Here is a 9,586-nt window from a genome sequence, read left to right on the forward strand (position 1 = left end):
AGTAATAATGAATATTTAGAATTTGGTGGTGCTAAGTATTAATGGAAAAGGTGACATTTTTTAATGGGCAGCATGAATTCTGGAAATAAACTGCTAAAATATTACACAGTGCACCTTTAAGTCATATTTCAGGGGACCTAGAGAAGGTAAAGGTGACTGCCTTCAATATAGGCCTACAGCACAGGGGGATATCCTGGTTTGTGTTGAAAGTATAGTCCTTGGAGGACTTTTACGGCCCTTGGAGGACTTGGAAGTCGTTGAAATGAAAAAGGTTCCCCACCCCTGATTTAATCCCTTAATGTCTCTGTCATCTGTCTGTCTGTCTGTCTGTCTGTCTGTCTGTCTGTCTGTCTGTCTGTCTGTCTGTCTGTCTGTCTGTCTGTCTGTCTGTCTGTCTGTCTGTCCACACTCTCATCCCTCTCTTATTGTCTAGGATGGAGGAGTCTGAATCTAGACCACCCTCTCCTGCACCCACCTGTGTGTCTATGAAGAGTGACCAGTCCATGGGTCGCATCATTACATTTAAAAGAGGAGACTCTTCACCTCAACAGTAAGATCAGCACTGTATTATTCACAACTCTCTCTCTCTCTCACACACACACACACACACACACACACACACACACACACACACACACACACACACACACACACACACACACACACACACACCGATGGTGTTCATATGGTGACGATAAACAAATTACTGTCACTGAACACACAAGTGTGTGTCTGTCTGTCTGTCAGTCTGTCTGTCTGTCTGTCTGTCTGTGTGTTTGTCCACACTCTCATCCCTCTCTTATTGTCTAGAATGGAGGAGTCTGAATCTAGACCTCCCTCTCCTGCAACCACCTGTGTATCTATGAAGAGTGACCGGTCCATGGATCGACCCATTTTTTTGAAAGGAGGAGACTCTTCACCTCAACTGTAAGATCAGCACTCTACTATTCACCCCCCCCCCTCTCTCTCTCTCTCTCTCTCTCTCTCTCTCTCTCTCTCTCTCTCTCTCTCTCTCTCTCTCTCTCTCTCTCACTCACACTCACTCTCNCACACACACACACACANACACACACACACACACACACACACTGAGGGTACAGTGGGAGTCGAACCCGGGCTTTCAGCCATCGTGAGCAACGGGAACCCGGGACTAGGGGTGGGCGATATGGGCAAAAAAAAAATCTCGATAAGTTTTAGAATTTTCACGATAACGATAATTTGACGATAATTCCCAAAAACACTTGCAAAAACCAGTAGGGCCTATTTCAGAAGGGGGGGGGGGTAATCAATGTGTTTGAATTGTACTGTATAGGAATTTGGCAGGGCAGGGCAAGTAAAGCAGATCACTATGTAGCCTAAACTGCATGTTAACAAGAGGTCTGCATAAATGATGGCATGTCTACACTAGACTACATCACAAAGCATGGCAGTATAACAAAGCTACACATTTATGCTGTCTATTATTTGTGCATGATTCCAGACTAATTTCAATTCTGCACTGGAGGTAGTAGTGCTGCATTTGTGTTGTAACTGGGGAGGGACAGAGAGTTGGGAGAAATGCTGTGCTGAAGAGCTTTTGGATTTAATAACATGCATATGCTCTGGTCTGTAAAGTAATACTTCATCACTTGGCATGAAAACATATCCATGTAAATAAAAAATAGTTTTATAATGTATTGCTTATGATTCTGTTATATGACAGCCATTTTTGACTGGAAACAGTGCATGGATAGGAAACTAGGGCAGCTGCAAATTGCATGTGTTGAATTTCACACATTGTAATTTAACTCACTGCACCAGTCTAACTTAACAGTACTTGTCCACCTAAGCAGTTATGCCATCTATACATGCAGGTGGGTGTTTGAGTGGTGAGTAACAGCCATTAATAGTTGTAGAGAACAACATTGCTTAGCCTAGTTCGCTAACTAGCAATCTCTCAGACCAGAGACAAAGCTATTTATCTTCCTAACTATTTGGCTTCCCATAATCACAGACGGTTGCTAAGTAAAGCACATAGTTTCAAAACGCCCTCAGCATCATGCAATGGCTGGTTTAATGGTTGAATTCCTCATGTAAATCCACCATTTGGATAACAGCAACTCTCCTCCACTGCCCAGCAGCAGCAGTGCTGTGCACGAGTGACACGGAAATCTCTCTCCCTGTCTGGCAAAACGCTGCAGCCCGCCCCCCTCAGCACTGTCTGCTCATTGGTTCACAGACTTTATTCTCCAGTTCACAACAACATTACTATTGGCTGAAAGGCTTGGCTGTCGTCGCTGTCTGAATGAGTCCTGTCACAGCGCTTTTGTTGATTTTAGCGACTTCATTAAAATATCTCGATATTGCAAAATTACTCATCGTCAAAACAACATTTACGATAATTTCGCAGACGGTATATATCGCCCACCCTTACCCGGGACTTTGGCTCCTAATCCCACTAGTTATGATGCATTCCAGACCCCACCAAACTAGTAGGAGATCACACTTCTCCTACCTGCATATTTATATATGTATTCGTACCCGGGACTCTGGCTCCTAATCCCACTAGTTATGATGCATTCCAGACCCCACCAAACTAGTAGGAGATCACACTTCTCCTACCTGCATATTCCCGTTCCAGGCAGCTGAAGTGGGAGTTCTAAAACCATAGCAGCCGCTGTGGTTCAGCTGACTTTAGCGAGGTGTTAAGATACGAGCCATAGTAGCTATTATTTATGACGTATGGTGACGCATATACAGGTATGTATATGGGTGGTTGTGATATTTTGCTGAAAAAAGGTGTTTTTGAAAGAACCTTGAATTTAAGTCATGGAATTAATTAGGTCGTATTCTCCCAACTCTTAAATTTAACAATATATATGAGTTCCATCGAGTTTTTTTTTAATGAAATATATATGTGTTCCTTCCCCACAAGAGGAGAGTAGCCTAATTAATAAATGGATGTTGTCGGATCAATAACAAAGGGAAGGCAGCGGGAAATAAACTTTTAAAAGGTTTCCCATGGGAGGGGAGCAGATGACGAGGTGACTGTTTCGATACAGTTAATGGCGAGGCAGGTGCTTAGAATTTCGGTACAGGTCTATTGCTATCTGTTCATTTGTAACCTATGAATTATGCCAACTGCAGCATAATCTAGGGAGTAGCCTAAATCAGGCGCGCCTCTATCGGATGTGTGTAAGGCCGTAAAACTTTATGCACACACACACGCACGCACGCACGCATGCACGCACGCACGCACACACGCACACACACATTCTCCTCTCATTGTTGGGCATTGAATTGTGTTTCTAACAATGTGTGTGTGTGTGTGTGTGTGTGTGTGTGTGTGTGTGTGTGTGTGTGTGTGTGTGTGTGTGTGTGTGTGTGTGTGTGTGTGTGTGTGTGTGTGTGTGTGTAGGGCTGTCACGGTTACCGGTTTTCACGGTAACCGCGCTTAAATATGATGACGGTGAAGATAACCGTCTGAATTTTAAAATACGGTGTTATCTCGGTGGGTTACCTTACCGCACACCGTTACACCAGGATATCTTTCATCCCTGACACTCCTAAATAGTTTGACGGTGACGAGACGTGAGTGACAATATCTGCATTTCCATAACTCACCTAACCGTACAGAATGTTAACAGTGGAATCCGCTTATAGTGGTCACGTTTGTCCGAGGAGCCAATTTGAACACTGTAAGCGGTTGATTACCAAAACCGAATTTGTATTATTTCACCTCTTTTTTGTCTCTACCTGTCTGCCAAAAATGAGCGCTGAGAAAGACGAGGCTTATATGCATTTCGAAGCATAGACCACGCACGGGTCGTCATCTCTTATGATGTCAAATAAGTTTGTAAAGTTCCCATTCGACAAACGTCTTCTGGCGAGTTTCTGCACAGTGTGATTCAGGTTATGCATGCAAAACGCGGCTAGACTGGGCACTTGAAATTGCTACACCGATAAATAACACACTGTTGCATAGCCTGCTGTACAGTAGTAGCCTAGCCTACAACATGTTTTTTTGACACAGTTTTAAAAAGCCACTCTTAAGAACTGCTTGGAATTGGGAAAGTCGCGCTGGGCTTGCTGGCATAGGAGAGATGAGAAGGGCGAGGGGGAGTGGGAGGGACTCGTGGGGAGACGCAGCCTGGAGCAAGGTAGCCTCCTGAGGAATGCCAAGCTTCGCCGAAACATCTCGTTGGCTCGTTTTTGGTAATTTTTCATACGTGTCGAAGAGCCTATGTTTTTAATTCCCAGAATAGGAGAGCCATGATTCACGTGCTTGCTGCCCGGTGTCAACTCGTTAGGCTACGTTGGCTAGCAGGCATGTGTGCACAGCCTCATCACTAGAGAGGTTCTGTGTAAACAGGTTGCGTTGCGTCCCCACTCGCTAGTGGAGCCATGCCTGCAGTTCACTGCGGTGCTGTAGGGAGAGCACAACCCATTCACTGTATGGAGTTTGCACAGCCCGCATATCTGAAGTTACCGTGACCATCTGTTTTCTTATTTCGGGGAAAACATCTAGTTTCTGTACATGGCGCATGGCCATATGTGTTTACTAACTGTAAAGGGGTCACGTGAAAAGGCGTTGGTCATATGGAGGTAGTCCATTCGAAAATGCAAAAGCACCAGGGGAGGAAAAAAATCTGCGATCGTAACACAGTAAACTGGTTTAGTTATAGTCGGGTTGCACATGTGGTTGAAATACAGTGGAAAAACTACATATGCTCTAACCCCATGGATGCTAGAGGAGCATTTTGACACCATGCATGCTAGGATTTATCCACGTTTTCGATGTCTACTCATAGAAAGGTATGGAGACGCCGTGAAAGTGGGGGCTTGGGGTGAAATTTGAAACGTGACATTTTGTAATAAATTAACAACAATAACGCACAAACAATATGTTCAAATATCTGTTAAGTAGTGCTAAAACATTCTTCAGGGTCTAAGCTTTCAAATACTGTTCCTGTGTTTATTAGGCTACACGAGGATTAGGCTATAAATGATTGCGCAATGTAAGGTTTTTGTTCGAGGTTTGCGGTACCATGTCGCCTTTAGTGTCGGCATTAAAAAAAAAAAAAAACGCGATAATACCGTAAACCGTGGTAATTTTGGCCACAATAACCGTGAGCCTAAAATTTCACACCGTGACAGCCCTATGTGTGTGTGTGTGTGTGTGTGTGTTACACAGCTCAACCTGGCGTAAGGAATCCCACTCTTCCAGTCAACCAGAACCCAGCCAGCTTTATGATCACAGGTGTGTGTGTGTGTGTGTGTGTGTGTGTGTGTGTGTGTGTGTGTGTGTGTGTGTGTGTGTGTATGTGTGTGTGTGTGTGTGTGTGTGTGTGTGTGTGTGTGTGTGTGTGTGTGTGTGTGTGTGTGTGTGTGTGTGTGTGTGCATGCACATGTATGTGTGAGTGTGCCATTAGATTGATTCATTTTCATAGACATCTTTGTGATTCTAATTGATATCAATTCCTATTTTTTAGGCTCAGACAGCAACTTCAACACGTGCAGGAAATGCAGCAGAACCACAAGTCTCATCTGCAGAAGAGGTTTCAGTGTCTGATTGAGGGCAGCATAGAGCAGGGAAACTCCACAGAACTGAATAAGGTCTACACAGATCTCTACATCACAGAGGGGGGAAGGGGAGAGGTCAATGAAGAACACGAGGTCAGACAGATAGAGAGAGCGTCCTGGAGAGAGGAGAAATTAGGCAGACCAGTCAAATGCAGTGCCGTCTTTGAACCTGGATCTGGACAAGACAAACCCATTAGATCAGTCCTGACTAAGGGAGTGGCTGGCGTCGGAAAAACGGTCTCTGTGCAGAAGTTCATTCTGGACTGGGCTGAAGGGAAAGCCAATCAGGATGTCCACTTCATATTTCCTTTTCTTTTCCGTGAGCTGAACCTGATGAAGGAGAAGAAACTCAGTCTGGTGGGTCTTATCCAGCACTTTTACCCCGAGATAAAAGCAGAAGAAATACTTAATAGTTCAAAGCACAGAGTATTGTTCATCTTTGATGGTCTGGATGAGTGGCGATTTCCTCTGCAGTTCAACCACAGATCAAAGTGTTGTGATGTGACAGAGCAGGTTTCAGTCGACATGTTGCTGACAAACCTCATCCAGGGGAATCTACTTCCCTCTGCTCTCCTCTGGATCACCACCCGACCAGCAGCAGCCAGTCAGATCCCTTATGAGTGTGTGGATCAGGTGACAGAAATAAGGGGATTCAACGATCCACAGAAAGAGGAGTACTTTGGGAAGAGAATCAGTGATGAGAATCTGGTCAGCAGAGTCATTAGACACCTGAAGTCATCCAGGAGCCTCTACATCATGTGCCACATTCCAGTCTTCTGCTGGATTGCAGCCTTTGTTGCAGAGAGAGCATCAGCAGAATCAGACGAAGCTGAAATGCCAAGGACTATGACTCAAATGTACAGCCGCTTTCTCATCATTCAGACCAGCATTAAAAAGGACAAGTACACAGAGAGAAAAGAGACAGAAGAAGAGATCATTTTCAAACTGGGGAAACTGGCATTTCAGCAGCTGGAGAAGGGTAACCTGATCTTCTATGAGGAAGACCTGAGAGAGGCTGGCATTGATGTCACAGAAGCATCAGTGTACTCAGGAGTATGTACTCAGATCTTCAGAGAGGAGAAGGATGTTTCCCAAGCAAAGGTGTCCGTGTTCAGCTTTGTACATCTGAGCATCCAGGAGTTCCTGGCAGCATTATATGTGTTTCTCTGCTTCAGCAACCGAGAGAGAAACACGTGTGATCAACAGCAAACTTCTCAGCTATCTGCCCTGTTCAGAGCTGAAACACTTCATGACTTGCACAAGACTGCAGTGGATCTGGCCTTACAGAGTAGGAATGGGCACCTGGACCTTTTCCTCCGCTTCCTTCTGGGCCTCTCACTGGAGTCCAATCAGAACTTCCTGAAATGCCTACTGCCAAAGACCAGTAGCCAATCACAGAGCCTATGGCAAAAAGTCCACAACTTCTTAAAACAGGTACAACCACAGACCAGCAGCCAGTCACAGAGCTCAGTGCAGACAGTCCAGTATGTCAAAGATAAAATCAGAGGTGAGAGTAGTTCAGACAGAAAGATCAACTTGTTCTACTGCCTGAATGAGCTGAATCAGCATGCTGTAGTGGAGCGCATTGACAGGAGGTGGGGAACGCTGTCTGTAGAGATGCTCTTGCCAGGAGAAAGGAGGGCAGTGAAATTTAGACTCGAGATGTCAGAAGAGCAGCTGGGTGGGTTTGACCTGCAAAAATACATAAAGACATCAAAGAAAGATCACACTGAACTCCTCAGCCCTGATGATGTTCTTCAGAAGCTGGTGCAAGTGGTCACAACATCCACCTCGGCAGAGTAAGTAACACACTGTGTTGCTGTCTGACTGTGTGTGTGTGTGTGTTTGTTTGTGTGTGTGTTTGTGTGTGTGTGTGTGTGTGTGTGTGTGTGTGTGTGTGTGTGGGTGTCTGTGTGTCTGTGTGTGTCTGTGTTTGTGTTACCAGTGTTCTGGCAGGGCTGCCACTAGGATCTTACATACAAACAGTCTGCCAGAACACACACACACACACACACACACACACACACACACACACACACACACACACACACACACACACACACACACACACACACACACACACACACACACACACACACACACAAACACACACACACACACACCATATTTTATGTCCAGACCCTCTGCCAGAACACACAGATAGTGAAGTCACAGAATTTTCAAATTACCGGAGCTGACAGAAGACACACTGTGGGTCTGTGGATACAACATGCTGCTGTGTGTGTGTGTGTGTGTGTGTGTGTGTGTGTGTGTGTGTGTGTGTGTGTTTGTGTGTGTGTGTGTGTGTGTGTGTGTGTGTGTGTGTGTGTGTGTGTGTGTGTGTGTGTGTGTGTGTGTGTGTGTGTGTGTGTGTGCGCGCGTGTGTGTTTTACCTGTGTTGTGGCAGAGTTTCTGTATATACAGTAGTAAAGTACAAACACACACACAGGAAGCATACTGATCAAAGGTAACAAACACAGGCACGCATGCACGCACGCACACACACACACACATACACACAATAAAAAAACAATCAAAGGCACACACACACACACACGCATACACACACACACACACTTGTCACACACACACACACACACACACACACACACACACACACACACACACACACACACACACACACACACACACACACACACACACACACACACACACACACACAGAGTTTGCTCATGTACTGTATGTGTTACTGTTGTAAAGGCCATAGACTTTCAGTGGAAACAGCGCCCTCTACAGGTTTGACTTATGTAGACAATTTGGAATCCTTTTAATTCAGCCATTATTACACAGCAGTTTTGGGAGACGGTCAGCTGAAACGTGCCGTCTGCCTATTCAACTTTGTGTTCGTTTGTGGTGTGCGTGGATGACAAATTGTAAGTATTTCCTGCCTTGTTTTCAGTTGTAGTATTGTTGTAGATGTTTGGAGATGTGTTTTCAACCGAATTTGAGTGATTTCAGTGTCCCAATTTAGCTGCTAAAGTTAGCTACTGCAATCGTTTTTTGTACATGCTTTCTGTTGAAAATATCTTACTGTTACTGCCTTAGTTCGTTTTCTAAGGGTCATATTTCATTGCTAAACTGTCTGTAGTGATGTTATATTGTGTATTTGAAGCCTTATGTCGAATTATTTCGAAGTTACAGTGTGTAAACTGTATGGGTACTTGTGAATGACCAAGCACTATTTAGCGCTTGCTAGCAGCTTGTTGCAACTTCATTGCTAGCCATGAAGATTCATGCGTGCAGATCATGCGTGATGATCGGTTGCTGATGTGCCTTAACTATACTGCCCTACAATTTCAGAACGCAGTATAATTCAAAATGCCAAACTGAGAAAAAAGGCTTTAAAGTTTCCTTTCTGTCCACGCGACTGTGTTGGAGGTAAAGTGGTGATGACACTTCCATATAATACTTTTTTAGGGTGAAAATTTATGCACACAAGAAAAAAGCAAAAAAAACAACATTCTCATTACTTTTTAGCTGAAAAATCATTATACTGCGCTCTGTTGTGGTATTACTGTCTACACCAAAACCACGGTGTCAATGGAGAAGTGCAGTATAAAAGTGCAGTATCGCATTATACTGCGTTCTTGGCTAGTAGCCTACCACGTAACCTACTAAAACCACAAAGCGCAGTATAATCAGTTTTTTGCGTTTTTTTCCGAAACGGGACCAAGTTGGGCCGAAAAATTTTAACACAAGAAGAAGAAGGTATTTTAAAGCCAATTTCCGGTCTAAACCCATTTTCGACCATTTTCAAGATACTGCGTTCTGATATTGTAGGGCAGTATAGACCAGCAACCCCTGGGTATTTTCCCTGTTATCAGTGCAAGTGTCTTAGTCATTATTAATGGGCATTATCTTATAGTCCAGTGACCAGAGGGTGGTTTTCCTATAATTAGTGGGCAATTTTCCCAGTGCCTTATTTCTTGCTGTAATATTGTATAGCAGTGAATGTGTATTTAGTAATGTGAATATTATATTTAATATTATGTGTTCTGTATTT

The 9,586-nt window shown here is 44.2% G+C and overlaps 1 protein-coding gene across 1 annotated transcript; it reads left to right on the top strand.

Annotated features, from left to right (window-relative positions):
- Positions 1-536: 536 nt before the first annotated feature.
- On the top strand, positions 537-7,530 carry LOC134442918 (protein NLRC3-like). Its single transcript, XM_063192881.1, has 4 exons — positions 537-550; positions 5,174-5,239; positions 5,472-6,850; positions 7,508-7,530. The coding sequence occupies exons 3-4, from the start codon at positions 5,503-5,505 to the stop codon at positions 7,528-7,530; spliced, it is 1,371 nt and encodes a 456-aa protein (XP_063048951.1). The 5' UTR covers positions 537-550; positions 5,174-5,239; positions 5,472-5,502.
- The last annotated feature ends 2,056 nt before the right edge of the window (positions 7,531-9,586 follow it).

This window comes from Engraulis encrasicolus, unplaced genomic scaffold, assembly GCF_034702125.1.
Source record: "Engraulis encrasicolus isolate BLACKSEA-1 unplaced genomic scaffold, IST_EnEncr_1.0 scaffold_269_np1212, whole genome shotgun sequence".
Classification (NCBI taxonomy): Eukaryota; Metazoa; Chordata; class Actinopteri; order Clupeiformes; family Engraulidae; genus Engraulis; species Engraulis encrasicolus.

Coding starts and splice junctions, on each gene's coding strand:
- LOC134442918 (XM_063192881.1), top strand. CDS start 5,503: ATGCAGCAGAACCACAAGTCTCATCTGCAGAAGAGGTTTCAGTGTCTG. Junction 6,851..7,507: donor AGTGGATCTGGCCTTACAGA/GTAGGAATGGGC, acceptor TTGTGTTACCAG/TGTTCTGGCAGGGCTGCCAC.